General features: G+C 33.3%; 1 protein-coding gene across 3 annotated transcripts in view; it reads left to right on the top strand.

Moving 5' to 3' along the window:
- LOC142974292 (neurotrimin-like) overlaps positions 1 to 17000 on the top strand; it is a 100748-nt gene extending 83748 nt beyond the window's left edge. Inside the window, exons 4-8 of one of the 3 annotated variants that reach the window (XM_076116529.1) lie at positions 6761 to 6889; positions 10412 to 10505; positions 13442 to 13569; positions 14061 to 14229; positions 15342 to 17000. In XM_076116529.1, coding sequence (XP_075972644.1) covers positions 6761 to 6889; positions 10412 to 10505; positions 13442 to 13569; positions 14061 to 14229; positions 15342 to 15445 — 624 coding nt within the window. In that variant the 3' untranslated portion in view covers positions 15446 to 17000. Of the gene's footprint in view, positions 1 to 6760; positions 6890 to 10411; positions 10506 to 13441; positions 13570 to 14060; positions 14230 to 15314 lie in introns of all 3 variants that reach the window. The other 2 variants (XM_076116528.1, XM_076116527.1) reach the window with 2 other exon arrangements.
- The last annotated feature ends 6849 nt before the right edge of the window (positions 17001 to 23849 follow it).

Below are 23849 nucleotides of genomic sequence, written 5' to 3'. Positions count from 1 at the left end.
TTTTATATGAAATGAAAAGCTATATCGGATGCTAATAATTTAATTATGAATGAGAGTGAGTTGTAAGAAAAAATATCACGATTCCATGATTTAACGTAACAAGGAATGCTCAGAATATTAGTTCATTATTAAGACTGTACCAAGCCAACACATACTGAAACGGCGTTGCACAATAACACACAAGACCTCATTCCGCAAGAAGTCTTATGCTTAACAAAACTTAGAAAAACTCGAACCAAGCAAAAATAAACACAAGGTACAGCTCAGAAACAACTTTCTTAAACTAGTACCAGTCGGAATCAATAATAGAATTGCTGACAACCTAAAATTCCCGGTAGAACAAAATAGGAACAAAAACAGTGCAAGCTTCGTGTTTCCAAGTTTTCCTTCTTAAGTTTATGACACACGTGAAATGACGCTAAAGATAAAAGGCAGGGATAACATCTCGACGGTTTGCACGTGCCTAGTAGGATTTATGCCCGTGGCAATGGATATGTTCTATCTTTCTGGAATTTCTTCTCGTGTATGTCTAGTGTCTTGTGTTACATTGGATCTTGTTATAATAGGTCGGGTTTTGTTATATTTATGTGACGCCTAAAAATATTTATTCGAGGCTGAGAAATTATGTTGAAAATTTCTAGCTTTGGATATTTTCAAGCCCTTTATAAATAGAATATGCGATTTATAAAATGACTAGAGGCCGCCCGCGACGTCATCCGCGTCAAACTCGGCAACTCCGGAATAAAAAGTGAAAGAGTAACATACATCCATACATATATACATGCATACATGCATACATTCATACATACGTACATTCTCACAAACTTTCGCATTTATAATATTAGTAGGATATATCTTAACAATTTACTTATGAATCATTTTGGCACATGTCAATCATTTATGCCATCAAAAACATTCTGTAAAAACCTCAAGTCTCGCCGTAAAAAGTTGTGAGATCTATATAATACCAAGTCGATTAATCTATTTAGTCTCTACTTAAAGGACCTTCTGTCTTAAGTTATTACGTATGTTATTATCATGCCAATTTAAAAAAAAATACCTCTAAAACAAATAGACCGACCTGGCCATCGCATGATTTGATTATTAGTATGTATCACACTACACAGCACGACGAGAAGTTAATGCTCCTGAAATGTTAATGGCGAATTTGTGTTTTCTTGCGATGACCAAGTCGATCTATCTGTTTTAAAGGTATTTTTTTTTAAATTTGCATGATAATAACATACGTAATAACTTAAGACAGAAGGTCCTTTAAGTAGAGACTAAATAGATTAATCGACTTGGTATTATATAGATCTCACAACTTTTTACGGCGAGACTTGAGGTTTTTACAGAATGTTTTTGATGGCATCTCACTTCTTTTTGTAGAGCGAATAGAGCAAACATAAGTCCAATTTGTATGGAAAGCCGTATTTTTTTCATAATTCAACATATTTTCCTATGGGAATGTTGTTCAGTTTCATGGGCTACACACCCTTACCCACCCTATACCCCCTCCCGTTATGTCTCATATAGTAGATACATATTTACACCTATTTATTTTATTTTCTACAGAAATAATAATTTAATTCATTAACTGCAAATGTAACCTTGTAATCTTATACATTTATATGGGATTACAAAGTTATTGTTGCAGTTAGTGTATTAAATTATTATTTCTGTAGAAAATAAAATAAATATATAAATGACCGAAATTAGAAAATATTGAATTTTTCCCATGATTAAGACACTAAACCCTATTTGTATTCTAAATTTTAAGCTTCTAAGTCTGCTAGAAGTACCTTAGACTTTTGATGATCGGTGAGTCAGTGAGTCAGTGAATCAGTGAGTGACAAAATTCAAAATTTCAACAAGTTGTCATTCTTAAACTACTGGTTTAAATTGACTGAAATTTTAAATATACCGTGTTTATACAATGACTGATTAGTTGCTGAAAATCCAGGCTTCTTGTTTTATCCACTACGAAATTATAGGGGTGTCAAAAATAGCCCGAATTGCTTCGAGAAAAGGATGTTACGGCCGTGCCGCTTTTTTTTTGCTCGACTTGCGGGGGCACTTCCGTGCCCCCAGATTCCGCGTCATTCACAATAATCATTTTAATACATGATTTGATAACTTTTAATATTTAAAATGTACAGAAATTTATTACAATTATTATTTATTTATGAATTAAAGTATGTAATACAGCAGATTACAGAGGAGTATTTGCTATCGCTGTCACCTATTGAGTAGTATCGAGGAATTTTGTATCAACAAACGGTTCAACGCCTCAAGTGAAAGTACCTATTAATTACAAGAAAATAAATGCCAGTAAGAAAAACCTTTGTCGTCTTGAATAATTACTTTGATTTGGTACATATATCTTTTTTTTAATAAAATTATAATGACAGCGTCAAATTGCTGCAAATAAAATTAGGCTTTAAATACAGATAAACAAAACTCAAATTTAATTAACATGACGTGCTTATCACATACAATATTCGTAATAGGTTTGAGTCATGTTTGGCGATACGAGCACAAGACGAAGTTTAATCGACTTTGATCAATTATGAGCTCTATTGTAGTAATTGCAACGTCCAATTTCGAACAACACAATGACGTAAACTGGTTGCGGATGTCGGTGTTACGTGTTTTTAGCATTAACACACTTCTGACGTTTTGCTTTCCTATTGGTTATTACGATGCACATTCTGCAAACTATTTTTGCTTTAATATTTCTGTTTATATACAAAATTTATTGAATTTCTTAACCAAAATTAAAAGAGTAGTTTACATTTAATATATTTGTACAAAAATATCTTGAAAAGAAGCGTTAATATTTGTGAAATAACGTATTAAAAATTAGGAGCTGAATCGCGCTATTGAAGTTTTACAACTCACTTTGTATAAATAAGAATTCGTGCGTACGACCACTGGTCGTCGGACGGATCTCTCTATTAACCAAGGTCTGATATAAAGAAGCCTTGAGTTTATCGGACGCTGAGAGTCCTAGATCATGGAAGCCATGATTCGATACTCACAGCGACTGAAGCCTTTGGAGGCCTTTGTCTCAAGATCGGGCTTAAGCCGGCTGTGGCTTAGACGGACGAAGCAACGCCCCACCACGGGCAGTGGCATCGCCAGTCAAAGTACGGCGCTTGGAAACTAAAGAGAGCCAAGAGACGACCCGCTGCTGAATACATGCAGCGTTACCAAAATGTATTTACAAAACCGAAAAACAAACCTTTTGCCATTTTTTGAACTTAATCAATTAACTTAATAAAAATGATTCAAAATAAAGCTGTTTGATTTTTTTTTCGAATTAAGCAACTAATAAATTCTCATACATACGTTTTAAGGTTTCTATGACTTATATTTTGAGTATTTTGGTCTACCAATAATGGATACATAAATGTTCAAACGTGTAATCGTAATTTTGAAATCTCAGCCTTATTTGTATGACTATTCAGAAGCCGTGAATCATCTTAAAAAAAAGATACAATTCACCTTAAATAAGCTCTGAATGATAAATTTTCTAGTAGAGTTAAAGTCTACCACAAACACTCGTAATTTATAAAACCTTCAAAACCCAGACAGCCACTCATAACGCCAAAACTTCAAGGATATCTCTAAAACACGACAACAAATCTTAAGTTCATATACTCGCTTTCTCATAAGTGCCTATTATCAACTTGTAAAAGTCCCCAAACAAACTGCCAGAATGATCTGTACCATAAAATTGCCGTCGCAAACTTATATCCGAGGAAGTCAAATTACTTCACAACATTATTACCGCACCGACGCACTTACAGTGAGCACTCGCCTTAACAATACAGACATGTACGGGTAAAGTAGAGTACACACACCCGTACTAACGAGTCCCCCTTATTTCAACAGGCAACGTCCAATTTACATAGCGGTGTACCGCAAACTCCTCGCTTAAAACGAAACGTAACAATAGCACAATGAAACTTTAAAGTCGGTATTGTGTGCTCAACTTTATAAATAAAAAGTCTCATTAGGCCGAGTCGCCACATCCTCACATAAATAACAGGTCTACCTAACGAGATCTCTGTGTTTATTTCGCACGGCGTTTTTAAATGCAACGTTTATCAACGTTTTAAAATTTATGTGCTCAACGGTAATTGGTATGAGATAAATGGCTTTTGTACGGTTAATGTCTTTTCTGTGGTCTTGTTAAACTTTACGGTTGGAAATTGAAAACTTGTGTTCGAAATACCATAAATAAAAGCGATCACATATATATTATATATACTAAAGAATAAATAATTATATTTTATGCATTTAAACAAAAAAAAACAATTAATTATTTCGATAAAAGCACTGCTAAAAACTTTTTCATAAATACTAATTACCTGTCGAGTTTCAAGACATTAGTAAAACGAACGAAAAACTGTGACTAATTTGTTGAAAACTTAGCAGCACTTTAAATATTAGAGTGAAATTTCGCACAAAGAAACAAAAGACTAATGGATAGCGTCTACAAATAAAGCGAAACATCTAAACAAAAAGTATCTTACCTCCATATAGAACCGTAACGATAGCTCTAGGAGAATGAGCACAAAGCTTTGTAACCCAACTAATGCTAATGACGCTACTACACAAGTTACAATGTTATGCCATTAACGATTCCATTTCCCCGCTCCGTCCATAAGCTATCTCTAATGTGATTCCACTTACTTTTTTTTTATTTTTTAACGTCAAACCAAAATGAGTTTTCTTTAACTACCTCATTTCCCTTTGAAATATCAAAGGACGGCCGAATATCCGGGTGCCAAGAATACTTTGGGAGATAATCCCAGCAGATTGCATAATGTATCTTGCATGCAACATTCAATTTTTTTCAGAATTAGTAAAGTTGTATTACAATGGTTTGACCCTCAACCATGCGATATTTGGATTGGTCTACTAGACCATATTTATTTTACTGTAGTGCAATTATTCACAGTAAGTACTATCGAGCATCGAGAATTTTACATTTAAAATGTACTGCAAAATTCATTCCCACGGACCCGCTAGAAGCTCTGTAAAGAAATTATGTATAATCTGTACTGTCGAGTATCGAGAATCTGACATTTAAAATGTACTGCCAAAATTGTTCTCGTGACGCCCGTTAGAGGCGCTGATCAGATTTTCATACAAAATTTCGCGATGACAAGCCGGTTGCCGGTAGTAGGTAGTAGAAGGGAATCAAGCTACTGATTTTTAGGTGCCAACAAAAGCAAAACATGAACTTTCTACCGTACTACCAGTTGGACTAGCCATCAATCACTTCTAAGATTTTCCAGTTATTTTTACTTTTAAGTATAATACAATATTTTACTGAAAATAGCTGTTACGAAACTTGATCAGAAAGTAACCTCCAGAAATAAGAATAATATAGTAGGAGTAATATAAAAAAATATTTTTTCTTTGATGTTAAATTCCCGAATGTTTCCATCATTCAACTAAAACAACGGACTGACCTATAAAGACTTTTTTTTTAGATTTTCCTTATTTAAAGATGTTTCTTTTGATATAATTTACCTGACATTTCATTTGCTTAATCCTTAAAGAAAATTGTAAGGTGATTGTTTCTCTTTACAATTGTTTTATTTATTTTGGTTTATAATACTATCAGTTTTCACAGACTGATATATGATTTTGATGGTTTTGAATTTTTATAGAATTATTAAAGCCAATCGTATGTTCAAGTTTCGAAACATTTTACTTTTAAGTTTATTTTATTTTACTTAAACAAGATTAATTAGAATTATTTTTGGTTGCAGCTGGAAGTGTCCAGCATCATGATTATCTGTGTGCATGTCTATGTCCATGCAACCACTGATCAAATTTTCATACAGAATTTTTCGATAGCTATCCGATTTTCTGTACTCAATATTAGCAGGACAGTGCCCCTTGGACTTCAGACAGATAACAATAACCACAATATTCTAATTTCCCAGGTTGGAGCGTCCTATAATTTATTACTAGTTTCGTTAATTTATCTGGCGAGCCGCTACAGTATTTTGCTATTCTGCAACTCTCACCAGTAAAACTTGCTTGATGTAGCCAAAACCTCATAGGCTGAGTAGGCCAAACTACTCTCACATTCAACTAATTCAATTTTAAGCTGTGCTTTATCGGTAACCGGTCCGATATCTTATATTAAAGGCCAGTTTCACGTCGTACGGATGATAATTCGAAAAAGTCGGTCAGAATCATATTTCTTAATATTATAGTACTGCCGAACGACTGTTCGGCCAGTAAGGAAACCTGTTTCAGTGATACCGATATTTTATGAATGTTAATTTGATGAATTTATATGCTAGCATTGACGATATTTGCTAAAACAATCGTCAACCTTTTGCATTTGGTTGTCGTCGCTTTAAAATATAGCTAGCTTAGCCTTTTTTCCAAGCTATGTTGGAGTCGGCTTCCAGTCTCACCGGATGCAGCTGAATACCACAGTTTTTCATGCGGAGCGACTGTTTATCTGACCTCCACAACCCAGTTACCTGGGATATAACACGATACCCCTCGGTAAGACTGATCGTCAGACCTTCAAACTTCTGACTGCTGTTAACGACTGCCACATATCTACATTCGGCACCCATAATTTAACGTGCCTTCCGAAACACGGAAGAACTCGATATGTATAAGATGGTCACCCATCCACAGATCATCCTCAGCAAGCGTCGCTATAAAATATATAAATTAAAATTTGGATGGTTTACTAATACTGTGTTGTTTGTTACAGTTAAACATGCAAGTATCATGGGTACGGCACAGAGACATACATTTACTGACAGTCGGTCGGTACACGTACACCAGCGATCAAAGGTTTCGAGCGATTCATCTACCACATTCAGAGGATTGGACTTTACAGGTAAATAAAAATCATGCAACAATTCTTTCTATACTTTTCATACCGATGCCGCTATCTCTTAGTGAAGATGTCGGTTTAAATATAATTATTTTTTGCGATACTCATAGTCTCAGGGTTTAAACTCTCCTTCGATTGGGAGGAGATCCCTACCCAGCAGTGGGATAGAAACGGTTAAAAAAAAATAGTCGTAGAAAAACAGTTTTCTATGATAATACATGTGTATACTGTCTACGTTGTTTATGCATTATATTTTTACCAAGTATTCGCGTTCTTCGGCACGATTAAAAGTATGGGCTAATGTACGAGTAGACAATTACTACTACTAATTGTATGGTTAGTGGTCAATCTAGTGTCAAAGTTGTTCAAGCCGCCCGAAAGGCCTTTGACGTGGCTTAACGACTGTTATCTTAATTGACAACAACCGGAACCGGCTTTTTACGTGCCCTCCGAAACACGGAGACGCCCAGTTCAAATACCACTATGCGGTCACCCATCTATGGAATGACCGTGCCAAGGTTTGCTTAACCCATAGATCGTTTACCGGCCGGTGAGCTCAACTGGCTAGTAGACAAAGACTTAGCTGTATCCAATAAGTAGAATAGAGCCTCAGTTTTTTACCGACAAATTATTGTATTGTTTACCCACAGCTATACTTTTTATACTACTGCTGATTAAGTACCAGTTAATCAGATCAGATTAAGTTATCAGGCAAAATACCGACAGATGTTTCAGTACATTTGCTGTCACAATATCTATTGGATAGGTTATCAGATGCTTATCCTCAATTTTCAATATTGTATTACTTGTATTTTCTGACGTCGGAAGTATCACTAAACATTGTGTTATACACAAATATAATAAATTCTCTTCTTCAAGTGCCTACTTGTGCACATCACAAATGTTGGCATTTTGCCATACAATAACATATAAGTCATTTGTATAACCTTTCCTTGTTATGAAAGTTCAAAGTACTTACTATTTCTTACCGTATTTTATTTAATCAGTGTTAGTGATATTAGTTGTTATGTATATTTGTGCATACGTTAGTAAATTTCGGGTTAGTTTTTTAAAAAAGGTACTCGTATTGTATGATTCAATATTGGCTATTAAATTACATGTTACTTAATAATTTACTATACAGTGCTTTCATAAAATGTATATACTACAGGAAATAAAAAATAAATTCACTGTATAAACTAATAAACTGTTCGTCAAAAATTTTCCACGGCAATGTTTAGTAAACGTGAATTAATTTCTGCTAAAACACCAAATTACACATAAACAATAAACATGAAACAACAACACAACATACACGAACAAATTAAATTCACTACAACAGTTGTAATTTGTACATTGGAGCCATAACGGTTACGTATAAATATTTGAGTTACATTACCACCGAGATAATATTACACTCGAAGCAAAACCTCTTCAAATTATAATTGAACTTCAAATCACTTACATTTCGGATAATATTCCCGTAATAAGAAGTCTTGTTCCTTTCTTAGAAGGATCTCGGCTCGAATATTATGGGGAAAATTAGATTATTAAGCTATCAAACTCCAAGTGTTTTAGGCCGTGATATAAAAAGTAAATAGAAGGGATATGGAAAGTGGTGTCGTTTGCTTCTTTAATGATGGGAAAGTGTTGAGGTTATGATGTTTTAAAAGTTTTAATAAAGAGGGAACAGCGCCATCTAGTGTGTAAAGTTTTAAACTTTTGAATATTTTTTGGCATCGCGCTAGATTTTAACTTAGGATGATATAGGTATATTTATTTATTAAAAAGAATTAATACACTTTGTACGGTTAAAAGATTTTTATGATTGAATAATTTTTAATATTAATCATTTCAAATACAATCTTTACGAAGATCATGTAAAGATCAAATCATGCAAATCACAACACACAAATGTTACGTTTTCAAAATGCAAAAGATCTTCCAACCATCGCCTTCAAACATGTTCCAAACGAAAACAAATAAATATTGTGCATTTCAAGTTGACAAATCCTAAAGACAGACGTATTTTTATTTTCTCCTTGGTATTCGAAGCGAGATGTCGCCGCGTCCGACCGAACAGAATTTGTATCGTACGATATACAGTTGATGCATACGAAATGATGTGTGACTTTCATTGTATTGGATATCGAAATATGACATCTGCGGATTATCAGGAATATGTATACAAAATATGAACATGATATATTATGTCTTTGTTTGTTATAATAATATGTATATTGAGACGTCTGAAAGTATCATAATTTTTGAATCAGTATGATTATGAAATGGATTTTATATAGTTATTTCAAACATTTGCTGTCTTTTAATCCAGCAGACAGGGTTATTTGACTTATTATCAGGCTGTCAATAATTGTCTCTAAAAATAATGATTTAATATCCCTGCAAATTGAAAAGGAAATTTGTATACACAAATTTTATGATGCGTATTTGCTCTAAAGAGTTAAGCGAGAAATCTGATAATTTACCAATCAATACTTATAATATACTATTATCTATTATATTATTTACTAGTTCTTTGGTTTAAGCCTACCCCAAAGGATAAAATGCGTGATATGTATGTAATTAACTATGTACTTTTATGAGCAAAGCTGCTACAAAAAAAATCACTACTGAGTATTTTAACGCTGATTTACGTTTAACTATAAAACGTCTACAAAGTGCTCAATAAAATGAAGTTGTAACTATCTGACACATTGTAAAGTACACCATAACCGTATTCACTCTTCCAGTTTTAAACCGATCTTCTATTCTACGCTCGCCAGACCAGAAAATTGACGTATACATATTATTATTTTCTATCTCGTTGGTTTAATGAAACACTCTGAGCAAGAATTTAATATTTGACGGTTATTTTGGCACGATGTTGCCAGAACAAACTTGATTTTTGTATCAAGTTTAGTTTGTTTCGTACGTTTACTTTTCAGTAGCTCGATTCTCTACTACTGTCGACTACCGAGAACCGGCTAACTGTCGAAGAATTTGACATGAAATTCTGTTTAGCGTATCTGCCAGGCTCCGTAAGAACTATTTTGGCAGTACATTCTAAATGTCAAACTCTCGATACTCGACAGTACCGACTGTAGAGAATTGCGCTACTGTAACTGTTTTGAATGTTGACAAGAAGGTTTAGATCGAATTCTTTCTTCATTTGGGTTCAATTTAACACCGGTCTGTTCTATTAAAAACCGCCTCTGTGGTGAGGGTTAGTATAAAAGGCTGCTGCCCAGGTCGGGCAGAGTACTAATGTTTTTTTCAAATTTATACTATTTTTGATAACAAAACTAGTACACTACATTAGTTGTTAACGGCGATAAAAAAATATTAAATGAGACTAACATTGTTAATACAAATTCTGGTATTTACATCTTCGGGAATAACAGGCGTGATTTTATGCCTTTATGATGTTCGTTACGTCACTGTATCTATAGTATGTATTTATTGCGTCTATGTGTTGATACAGCGTGTTGGTGTGACCGTATTTATTTGTTATTCTTGTTGCAGATCAAATACCCGCAGCACAGGGACTCCGGGATATACGAGTGTCAAATATCAACGACTCCACATATGAGTCATTTTATACATCTCAATGTTGTTGGTATGTATCGATTTATTTATTTTCTCGTGCAGTCTCTTAGTGTACGTTTCCTATCGGTGTCTTTAATATTTTAACCTTAAATTGTGTTTATTACAGTTTTATGATTCATGAGTACTATTCCTTTAATCTATAACGGAATCTAATTGATAGATTAAAATACCGCCCCATGAAATAGATAAATTCAGTAATAATATGACTGTCCTTGACAAAAGTGAATGAATGTTAAATGAGAAAGTCGATACGCATTTAGGCTAACACGGACAAATTGCGGATTTATTAAACAAGGTTTTATCACGATGTTTAATTTTCTACGAAAAAACACGTGACAATGATTTCTTATACATTATATAGATCATCGATAAATCATTGAAGTGTTACCTGGGATAAAAAACTTCGTAGAATTACTAGGAATCTTTTTTTAATGCTCTAACATCGGCTATCAGCTACAATTTTTTTCAATACATTTGTAAAGGAATACTTACCCGTATAATATTGCTTAGACTTTAATTATAATGTTATCATGGTTCAGATTGTAATTATTCCGCATATGAAGCTATAATTGAGGGCAATGACGTCTGTCTAATGAGAGAGCAATCAGTTGGCTGAATATACCTGCTAATAATCGTAAATTAAGTGGAATCATATTCATGAGGTTTGTGTGACGTAAACAGACATTGCACAACACAACATAACATAACAAATTAAAGGGTTGCATAAATATACAAGTGACAGGGTGTGTATGACAAAACGGTTTCTTCTGTAGCGCAATTATCTACAGTCGGTACTGTCGAGTATCGAGAGTTTGACATTTAAAATGTGCTACCAAAATAGTTTCTATAAAACCCGCTAGAGGAGCTGATATAATTTTCCAGCTGAATTTTTGACAGTTAGTCGGTTGTCGTCTGTGTTAAATCACTGCTTGTATCGTATTCACGTTTAGTTTCGATGCTTGTTTAAGATTTAGCGATCATAAGGGTCTGTGACTTTAAATAATCATAATCTCTTGGGTAAAATTGATTATATGATCTTAAGACTAAAATATTTTCTTCAAAATATTCTTGTATATTTAAATAAAACTTTTCCTTCACTAACAGAATAAATACTACAGTAACAATCAATCAATCTCACAAAACATTAATGAGTAATGATAATAAGTTCATTGCGGTATAGACGCAATGCAAAATTAAATTATGGTTTTAAATATCTAATAATGTAACCTTTTACAATTAGTGAAAACACATTTTCTTTCATACATCGTCCACGTAGAAATAACGGGCCACGCCGCAAAGTCAGCACTTTTTCAATTAACACAAGCTTATAACCCCAAAATTGGTTCAGAAATTCCTAATCCTAATATATTTCTACACATTATGTTGGCAACAAGACTTTAGTTTATATTGTGCTCGTTAAATACCCCAATTAATTGTGTAAATTTGATACGTACTAAAACAGCCTTTGAACATGGTCTCTCAAATTTGGACGTTAATATGTTGTGTCATGGCTGTAGTGTTAGTTACTCACACTGTGGTTTCACTTGAGCTAAGCTGAGCTGTGTTATTGAAGATGTGTTAGAAATACCCTAATAGTATTGAGTAATTTTCAAACCATGTCTTAGCAGTTTGATGGAACAGTAGTTCGATTATTTACTCGTACTACTATCGAATATCGACAATCGGCTAGATATCGAGAAATTTTGTATGTAAATCTGATCAGTGCCTCTAGCGGCCGTCATAGTAACTATTTTTTTGTACATTTCAAATGTCAAACTCTCGCAACTGTTTATCCAAGCTATGCCTCTCACAGCATGAGTTGCGCTTCGTAACATATAATTTCTACGCCAATGGAAAGAGCTTTTATAATAGTTCTACATCTCATCTTCATAGTAACGCTATCTTATACATCTTATTATCTTTGATGAAACCCCGGCCTTATTAGTGAACTATGTTCTCATAGTATTAAATTCTATATTAATTTAACTAATGATGAGTGTAATGAACGTTGAATGAAGAAGTTTATGAAACAATGTGCAGAAACAAGCGTAAATTAATTAATAACAAACATCTTGAGAGAGATTTTCTTTGTGTTTGTTTTCGTATTTACGCTTGGAATTCAGTTCAATATAATACGTACCAATACGGGACTCTAATTATAGGATTACAATTTGTTATCATAGAGAAAACTTTCTGAAGATATTTTTACTCCCATAGTTACCATAAATTCTATTTAAGGCCTCTTTTAATACCGTTAACGGTAAATCCGTCCAGAATTATAAAGCGCCCACTCTATGTTAATCTTTGCTAAAGTAAGGGGCAATTTTATCACAAAGCAATTATACCCAAAAAAACCACTTCGATAAATCTCGATAAACCCAATGTAAAACATTAAAGATCCGCATTTACCCTAAAATCGGCTTTAAAAGCTTTCAAAAATAACAGCTTCCGATATAGTCGAAGTGTAGACCCTACTTTACGTAAAGGCGGGGACACATAATTGCTTCAAATATCAGTAACGTACCTAAATAAACACAAGTATCAACTTTTAATTTAACGTTTATCATGTCTGTTTGTGTAACACAAAGCGACATTTTGCGTCATAAAGTTGGTGAACTTAGTTCAAAATGTTTATGTTACTCATGTTAGGCCAAGTTGGTTAATTAAGTGCGACGTATTATGGGCACGCACGCAACTTATGGGGGCTATAAGAAAAACAAAACTCGCCGGCTACCGCACGATAATAAGAAATGTAAGGTTTGATGACTGATGAAATTGCTGTTTTTTGTATAATAATAGAGGTCAACAATACTATCAAAATTATTACATAGTTCTTCGAACCTTCATAGTAAAATAGTATTAACAAAATATCCCTATATTACTGGGTATTTAAGGCTCACAAGGCTCGAATATTTACTATGGATTAAAGAAACCGCTTTGTTACAGAACCAACCACAGAAATAATTGGTGGTCCGGACCTCTACATTGACAGAGGCAGCACCATCAACCTCACATGCGTTGTGCTATATTCGCCGGAACCACCGGCCTATATATTTTGGAATCATAACGACGCGGTAAGTGCAGCATTGATAGATTATAAGGAAATATTAATTATTATATACAAACCCCGACGTTGTACCAAGAACAGGAAAATATAGCAGATAATAATATTATACTGTAAGCAAGCAAAAAACTGAATATCAAATTTTATGACGCTGATACACAACAAGTTTTATTACCAGAAAAACATAAAATGTACAATACAGTTAGCTTTATTAGAACAATCACAATATTCAGGAAAACGACAAACAAATTGACGATAAAACAAGCAACGACTCGAGCTACCGCCTTCTCGGAAACCTTTATTTAGAATCAAACAAATCTTTCAACGTAGATCTTGAATCTAACCAACCAGATGTAATTCTATTTGTCAGACATAATCTGGATTACCATAATATATCCAATGCTACAGTTTTATAACATGAAAAACAGGAAAACGTATCCAATCTAGAAAATAGCATCAATCCCATTTCCATAAAACATGGAGTGAATAAAATGTGTACAGATAATAAGCTACGACTCGCCGCGCGGGGGCGTCTCGGTGGTGACGGAGAAGGGGGAGACGACAACCTCGTTCCTGTTAATCCAGCAGGCGAGGCCTTCAGATTCTGGGACGTACCAGTGTAACCCGAGCAACGCCCAGTCGAAGAGCGTTGTGGTGCATGTGCTCAATGGTGAGTATAGAATCGTATTGACATTATTGAGTTCACGGATGTAGCTACGTTTATTCTAGGCGAAGATGCAGGTTTTTGGTTCTTACTTTATATAACTGTATAGATTTTTGTGTAGACATTATAGAAATTTGTGAGTTTAGTACCCCAATAGTGAAAAAAGTTACAAAATAACTAAAAGAGTTCAATATATCATAATATTGTTGGTAGTTCCTATATAAAATAAAACATAAAACACATACTTCTTCTATCCTAAATGCAATCAACTTTAGGAAATTCTAAGAATATTTCAATTGTTAAAACCATCTAATTAATGTGACAATACTCGTCAAAAGCCTTTAACAAGTTGTCGTTATTAATGAATCCTTCATCAAGAACTGTTAAAAATTAAATTGTAATTTATAAAATTCTAAATCTTTGGATCTTGACGGCGTTTCGTAAAAAGCATCCGAGTCTACTTGATAAACGACCTCGGCAAGATAAAGGAAAGAAAATACATTAAATAAATCTTGCTGTTGGATGCATGGAAATGTATAAATATTTTTAACTTTTTTTAGAGTTAATAAAAATAACAATAAAACTCAATAGTATTCATTTTGAGAAGATTTGGTACTTATGGCAATTGTAACCTCAACATAACTCTTTGCACGTTGAACAATAATGTTTCAGCAATGATACAATATTCATGATACAGATAATTTATTCTAAAGAATAATTAAAAAGATTATTATCAAATATATAGCGCAATATCTTTCTCTTCATTACTCTCATTTGTCAGTCGTTAAATTCAGTTCAATTTACAGCACCGCATCTTAATCCACGATTAGCGATTCAAATCTCAGCTTGTCATTTAGAATTACTTGCGATTCAAGTTTCAAATAATTCAATTAAGTAGTTTCTAGATAAACTTTATGAAGAATATTTGCTGTCCCCAAAATTGTACAGTTTAAAATGTCTATTTCTGTGAAGTTAGTTAAAATCGTTCGCCTCGTCAATATAGTTCTCGATTTGTACATTAATCTGATTCTCTTCTATATTAGTTTCTTGACTAACAATATTGTTGAGAACAGTTTTAATTTTTGCCAAAGAAGCAAATTCGATATTTCCTTTATCAGGAGAGTACCCTGCGGCGATGCAGCGAGGGGGCCAGGCTTTCGCCCCGACGTCACCTGCACACTGCCTCGTGTTGGCAGCTTGCCTCTTCCTTACACTCTCTTGACACATACGGATCTATAACTACTAAATGTAAATAAATACAAGAATTTTATCGTAATTAGCCAGTCATATTGACAGTAGTGTCATACTGATGATGGTTACTATAACCACGACTGTCTATACGACTGGTTGATATAATTTGCTATTTTATAGTGTGGGTTGTGTTATGTACAATATAAATTAAATCCATGAGCAAGTAGATATTGCTTGTTCCATATAGTGTTGTATATAGTGTAATATAAAGCGTGTTAATCGTATTAATTTATGTAATAACAAATTAGAATTGATTTCCAACATGTAAAATCCCTCGTCACTTTATAATTACATTTGAAGGTGAAATTTTAATTAATCGTATCAGGAATGTAACGAATAATTTGTATTTACCTTTATTGGCGAATAAGATTCAACTTGATATTCTTGTTTAAATAGATGTGTATTAGAAAAATGATGAAGAAAATATTAATCCGTTGAGAGGACATAAAGATAGTGAACACAGGAATGTAAAAACAGCTGACAATACTACGTTAAACACAAAATGTTTAGAGATGAAAATGTAAATAGTTGAGGTTATACGAATCACTCTATCTAGCCTTTAATATATCTGTATTAAGTGATGTAAATTGTAAGTAAGTTTTTAGTAAAATTCGTGGATTTAAACAATATTGTAAATAGTAATCATAAGTAACATTTTGCAAAGAGGTCTTATTAAAGTATTTGAAATTGTTAAAACCTCTGTTATTCATGATGTATTATGAAATAACAGATATAGAAAACGAGAAAATAATGAAATAAAATTTAATAGTATATAAGTAAAGGGCTGAAAACAAAAATTTGAAATCGAAATTGCATATCGAATTTTATTGAAACCATTTGGACGACTCTTCTATTAAGACCCCTTTGAAAAAGAGATGTATAATAAAATATTATAAAATAATAGAGTAGATAGACGTAAGCGTAAATTAGGTGGAAAATATTTTACATATTAGTTAGAAAACAATTCTGATTTGAAATCGAAAATTGTTTGTGTACTGTAATATTCTTCCTGTGACCGATATATTTCTATAAATATAACGAAATACGTAAATATCTTCGATCGTCTTGACTTTTGTTTTGCTTAAATGTGTCACATTTAGTATTTTTCTTTGGTAATGTAAAAAGATACCTTAGTAGTCTCGATCCCCGTCCCAATAAGTTTTTTAAAAGTCGTTACTATATGAGGATAAAGTGCTTTCTTGACAGATACTGTCGTTAAAAAAAAATAACAATTTTATTTTCTCATCTGTACATAAAAAGCTGTCCAGTTTTAACTCTGCTGAACTCAGCTATCTCGGTGTATATTAAAGAAAAAAAAATACATTGAAATGTTTTTTCTTGAAATTAGGATATGACAGATCTTGATAAATATAACCAGTTATTATTATGTCAAAAGTTTATTATTGTATACAAGTAACAATAGTATTAAATGACTTGTTGTATGTATTATGATACCTGACGGGGCAATGCTCCGCATAATATAATTACATGTGTAATAAACATTATAAAGAAACAATAAAGTTTTAAAAAAATAGTTGCGTTTTCTTCACCATGTTTAAGTATCAGCTATTAGATTGGTTAAGGTTCTTGCATGCAAAAGATTGATATGAAGACTCTTTGTGATGTCATATATTATATTATTTTGTACTACTTTACATTAAGGCAATATTGACACACATTTGACGAGTAAATACATTTTTATCATACAAGAGATGACGAGTTCAGTCACTGAATCTGTCGTGTTGTATGCTATTGGTGAAAAATATACAAATAGTAATATGATACACCTTTTTTAATCACATATATTTTGTCGATATTTACATTCAAAATATCACTCCTTTTTTTCACTGGTGTAGGCAAAGACGAAAGAACGAAATATATATTTTTTGCTAATAATTTTAAAAATCACGAAAATTATCTACTTTGAAATAAACATTGGCGCAAAAACGTTTTGTTTAAAGGTTTGAACGAACCAGGCTCTAAGATAAACAAACAATAATAAAATACAAGCTATCTCCTATAAAAGTTATCCTGTTAAAGTTTCCATAATCCAAAACGTGCGAACTAATTTTCGAAAGGGAACCTTGGGCATTATAGATTCATATTACTTCTGAGCAGTAAAACTTTTTGTTTACATACAAAAATAAATCATCGGTAAAAAACTGTCTGTTGGGAGGGCAAAACAAGGGAGGAACGAGCGTCTTATGAATACCTAATCGTTCCGAACAGAGATGAAAGATGTCTTTCCTAATTCGTAAAGACTTATTTACATGCTACGGCGCCCATTTCTCGGCGAAGGGTACAGGAATTGGATTTTTTCCGTCTCTTTCACTCATTTGTTTTCGTCTTCTGTAGGTTTTTGAAGTAGTGGGCGGACATTTTCTTGTAAGGAAATAGCTTTTTGCTTTAAGTTAATTTGTTTTGAAGTGTATAAAATGGATTACAATATTAAAGATATAACTATCTGACTTTCAGAGTATAATGATTTAAGCAAGTTTATACCTGAATATGTCCAATAGATTAAATATCAATCTTGTTGATGCTTTATTTATTTATCTTCGTAATTTAATTTGAAATTGAATAGTAGGTATTATGTTTTATAAAAGAAAAACTATATTTTCCTATACCCAGAGATATACATATATACTCAAAGTTGTAACAGGTAAGCCAATATCCCGAAACTCTTTGACAAAATATCATATCAAACAAAAATACACCGCTACAGAAATGAAGTCTATATTTTTCAATACCAACGACTGTGGACCTTTGGCACGCACGGGCCAAATACCGAGTGACGTTTGTTGGTTTGTCCAACTAAAGGCCTGTTCAGATATAAACTTTATTAGCTGTCTTTTTCAATACCTAGTGAAGACTGCGTTATTAAGTGGTATACTACGACGTACACCAAAGTTGATGCAATGCCGTTTGCATAGGCGATACCAGCTTTCTTTTGCTCTAGTCACGGTTTATATCTTAAAGTTCCTTTACTCAAAACGGGAGAGGATAACGCTTAGGTCTGAATAGGTTTAACGCGAGAAGCAAGTCAAAATTTTTGTAACGAATTTGAAGACGTGATTTAGACCAGACCCATAGCCACAAATTGTAAATCACTATTAATATCTGTACCTAGAAGGAATCAAAGCCACAGCCTCGACATATTAAGGTGGCTATTAACCATTACGCCTCAATCGATGTCAAACCAAAATAATAGGTTACAATTTATAAAATGGAACGAACAAATACATTTGCGCTCGCGCTGCTTATCGCACGCGTGACCGCAAACGTATCTATAAAGTCGGCCTAAGGGTCGGGTTTGATTAGCGCGTAATAGCACACAGTCAATAACGTTCGGTGACAGTTTATTGGGATTGTGAGTCTGTGTGAATAGTCGATATTGGGCTTGGAAAAACTAATTTCGGAATTCGTCACTTGCCGCTCTGTCTACGCAGTTTAGTAGGTTTTTTTCCTTTAGTAGTGACGTATTGAACTTAATTAATATCGAAATGACCTCCATTCCGTAGCTCAATTCTCTACTACTACCTAGTAACGACAACCGGCTAGCTTTCGTAAAAAAATATTAGAAAATTTGATCAGTGACTCTAGCGGACGTCGTAGGAACTATTTTGGCAGTACATTTTAAATTTCTAACTCTCGATACCCGATGGTTCGAACTGTCGAGGATCGAGCTGTTGGTTTGTTTCATTACAAAAATTATTCAGTCAGAAGAAATATTTTCTTAAATCACGACAATGGTAATACAGCCCGAAACCCGAAATGCGACCAGCCTGATTGTATGTCGTTACCACAGCCTATGGACGCTTGCGACTACAGGATCATTAGCAGGTAAAAAACGCATGCTTATAAGTATAATTTTTAAATTATCACTAATTTTAAACGTTATTCTAACAAAACGTTTCCATGTCCTCAGATCTCTGGTAAGCCACACTTCCATCAGCAAAAGAGAACAAATCCATTTGAAAAAAATAAACATAACAAGATTTAACTGTAACTTGCAGAACAGTGCCTACGCCTTGAGTGAATCTTACGGTCACCGTTGAGTACAAAGAACTAATTAACTGCACAACAACCGTTTTCTCTATTATTTACTTCAGCCAAAAACTCTCGAGTTGAGTACTTCTCGCCTCACATCCGAGCACCCTTTTGTACGTCTGAACAAAATATATAAATGTTTTCAATTACTGCGTATTGGGATTGTTTTTATTCAAGTATAGAATTGGAAGCTGTTTCCCAATTTCAAGGCTTAACAAGGGCCAGCAATAAAACCGATGATTTTTTTTCAATATTTATAGTGACTTGTATAGTTAAAATAGCAATCGACTAACCTATTTCTTTCTCTTTGCGTCCCTGAATTAGGTTTTCAATATAACCTCAAATTTATTTACACAGCTTATTATTATTTGTCACGCAGAAACCTAGATTGCTAAAACTAATTTGCGTACAACTCGCGCCGCACAAAATCAAATCTGATACCTAACGATATGAAACGGGGTCATTATAGCACATAAATATTCTACTTAATACCTTTCCTATTCACTGCGTAAAATAATTGCGAAGTTTATTTAAGTTCCATTGTTAGTCAGACGCACAAAATTATCCTTGAAAGCGTCAGGTGATTTGCTACTGGCATGAATTTCCGCAGAATTGCCTTAAGCAGGAAAGACACGATTATATATTTACGCTTGTACTTTTTTTATACATATTTGTTATTGTGAATTAGTTTCTTAAATATGGTTGAAGTTATTAGTGTATAGTCGGATCTAACGTGTACATAAAGACTGGCTAGTGTGGTTTTCTGAAGATTGACTGTGTACCAGGATACGTTTCTAACTCCAAAGGTTTTAGCTTGTTCGGTTTCTTATTACTTCTTTATGGCGTGACCTATAAAGGTAGTAAATAAATCAACTTAGTTATAATCCCAATTAAAGGGCAACCAAAAACAGGAGATGGATGTGAAATCGAATAATATTGGATGTGAATGACAATATGGACAAAAAAGAGTTAATGACAGAGTTGACGCCTGAAAAGTATAAGTGGAAGAAGAAAACATGTTGTGCCGACCTCACCTAGCGTGGGACAATGGTATTGAACATACATAATATACTATGCCAAATAAATTAAAAACAAGTAAATATTAACACCGAATATTAAAAGCGTTATTAAATAAACAATTTCCAGGACCTTTCTTAAACCGTTTATGTTTTCATCTTAAACGCCCATACGGTTTTATGATCAGTGCAAATTTTGCTGATATAATGACCGCCCGGTTCGGCTGTTTTCTTTACCCACGAGCGGCGTTTCATGAAATTGGTCCGCGTGACTTGCTACTAGACGATTAGGATTGGGGTACACTGAGTATTTCTTATATTTGTAGTAGTGTTGTATGGTATAGGTGAAAACGCATGATATAGGTATAATAATATTTGTATAGTTGCTTTTTCAGGGAATTTATCATTTTAAAGCTATCTTTAAACTTTATATTGACCAGCATACCTTATCAAAATTTGGTTTTGTTTTGACATTTCCTATAAAAAGGTTACAATGCCGGAAATAAATTTACAACCAAAATAACTTGTTAACAATTCGGAAAACGATGCATTTTTTTTGTAAATATTCATATTATTTTTTTGTAGTTCCATATATTTTATTATTTCTATAAATCTGTTCAACATCAACGACCTTAAATAAACACGAAATCAAATAACGAAATAGAACGGAATATTCGTAGGAAAATTCCGCTCATTGTGTTCAGACTACAAGCAAACGGTTCGAGGTCAGACTAATAACATGAACCGATAACATCCCTGGTCGGTAAGTTGTTAGTTTTAAAATTCTCTGATCGCCTCCACGTTTATAGGCTCGGCGACGATTTTTCATACTTTTTACGTCATACCATTTTCTAGTAGGCTGGCATTTTTTCTTTTTCGCTACGGCTACTTCTAACTAAAAAACATTCTCCAAACTTATTCAGAAGTTTGGAGAATGTTTTTTAAATATTCAGCTTCGGAACCTAGTTCTTTTTAAGTTTAAATTGATTTTGATCAAAGTTGCGGTGACTAGTAGGGAAAGATTGCGATCATTGGACGCCTTTATTGGACCATTTCGATAACTCATAAACGCGTTGGTTTAATAATTATAATCGTTTGTTACATTAAACGCTCGCTTTAAATGTTGCATAGAAATGTGATTTGTTATTAGTCTTTCCTAAAAATATCACATTTTCACACCACACAAATATTGTCGAAGCCCCATAATAGCAGCTGATAAGTCCAATCAAAGACCCATTGCAATTCATAGAATAGCCTGCTTCTTTTAGCTAAATATCGTGATAACACTCTTAACATAGAAGCCTGTTTAAAAATACTTGAAAATAATTTTGATTTAAATTAACATAAACTAAATTTACCTGCTAACCTAATTTATCAAAACATTATATAATCTACCAAACTACCGCTATTTACACATGCTGACCTGTTTAAACAATTTTATAATAGCAACTAAAATATTTGCATCCAATATTTATTCCGGGCGTTGACCAAATTAGTTTGAGCACAAAAGGTGAACGCTTCATTGCGCTATTTAGGTCGTAAAACATCAACGCCAATAGCCTTTCACAATTTTCACGAGTAAATTATGTCAGTAAAAGTATGCAAAAGACCTTTGCCCAGTAGGGTAAGTAAAGTTTAGAAATGTGGCTTGTACCATTGAATTGACAGGCAATTAGCAAAATGCACGTCCTTATGACAAATTCCATTTTTCCTCAAAAATGCTCTGGACCTGCTCTTATTTTATGATAAGAATATATATTATATTTTTTGATACGATTTTGGTACCATTGATAAACTTTGAGGTAGCAAAATTATTTCATACCAGAGTTGGAAAGAGAAGGATTTAAGTAACACGTTGCTGATGTTTATGCTGCTACAAACTTATTTTTATTTTTAGCCGAGAATGTGTGCAATATTGAAGACAGGACACAAATCTTACTGGGATATAATACGAGTAATTACGAGTTACTAGGTATAGTGTATTATCTTTATAGTGTAATTTTTGTATGTGATAAATGACTAGATTTCTGTCCGTAAAACCGATAATTTGTGCGAGAGTAGAGCAAAGGGTATTATGAAAGAATATTTTTTTAGTGAATTTATTTTCACATCAGCTCTTTTCCGAAGTCGCCCTGACATTTCCACGTACAATCGATTTTTCGTTAAATTTTAAACAGGAGTAACGGTATGCGGAAACGAATATAATTGGTACCATTAAAAGTTAATTAAGTTGGACATATTTAATCAACATGTCTGTTAAGTTATTTACTCGTTTAAAGATTTATATTGCTTTAAAATTCTACATCAACTTTAAAATTGTATGTAATGGAATAAATTACGGTAAAATTAATCGCGTTTCAGGTAATTTTTGTATCGATTTTTGTTGGACATGTATTTATAAGTTATAACCTTCTCTGAACGAGTTTTACTTAACCTGTTGTTTCTGCCTAAAGCACTGCCTAAATAAGTTTTATGAAATCATTGCTTGCATTTCAAGAAATTCGCTGTCAAATTATTGATATTTGTGTCTCCAGGAATCACGTATCTTTATCACCAAACGAATCATACACGAAAGTTGATATAATTAATGATTTCAATATAAAGCAAATTTTTACAAACTTTTTTCTGACGTCATCTTTTTAATGACGATCCAAAAATAAAACATAATCTAGATTAACGTCAGCCAAGTTTTATCCTTAAATCTAAAACTTAAATTCAAAAATAAGGTAAGCCTCTCAAGCCGGACGCCTAAGCCGAACAAAAATACATCATCGGAAAACTTGCACGTGTAAAAAAGCCTAACTAAGATTAATGTTCCGAGAATTTAATTATCTAGACGTGGAGTAGGTGCGGAAAACTTTTTCCTTCACGTTGGATGCCAGTTTTTGTGCTTTATGACGTCATAAGGTGATAAATTAGGTGAAGTGGCGAGCGAAGGATAAATCATGCAAATATTTGTGCGTGTGTGTTCACGTTCGATGTTTTATTCGTATCTAGGGCATGAGCGTATTGATGTGAAATTGTCTTAAAGTTGGTCCTACAAAACAATAAAAAAATCCTATTAAAACATTACTTCCGAACATAAATTGGGTTCATTCCAGGTATTTATAAGTTTTGAATGAATGTCTGTTTTATTCTTTTAACTAATAAATATGGACTGTTTACTAGAAGTATGTAAGATATTATGTTGTCTAGTTCAAACATATTACTGCCTTTGACGTAGTTTTAGTATAAAACAGAGCAAAAATTTCAAAAATGTTTATCTGTATTGCTTAGACAACCATTGATTACCAGAAGTTTTCATAATTC

The sequence above is a fragment of the Anticarsia gemmatalis genome, chromosome 7 (assembly GCF_050436995.1).
Source record: "Anticarsia gemmatalis isolate Benzon Research Colony breed Stoneville strain chromosome 7, ilAntGemm2 primary, whole genome shotgun sequence".
NCBI lineage: Eukaryota > Metazoa > Arthropoda > Insecta > Lepidoptera > Erebidae > Anticarsia > Anticarsia gemmatalis.
This window is presented reverse-complemented; position numbering and strand designations above follow the sequence as displayed.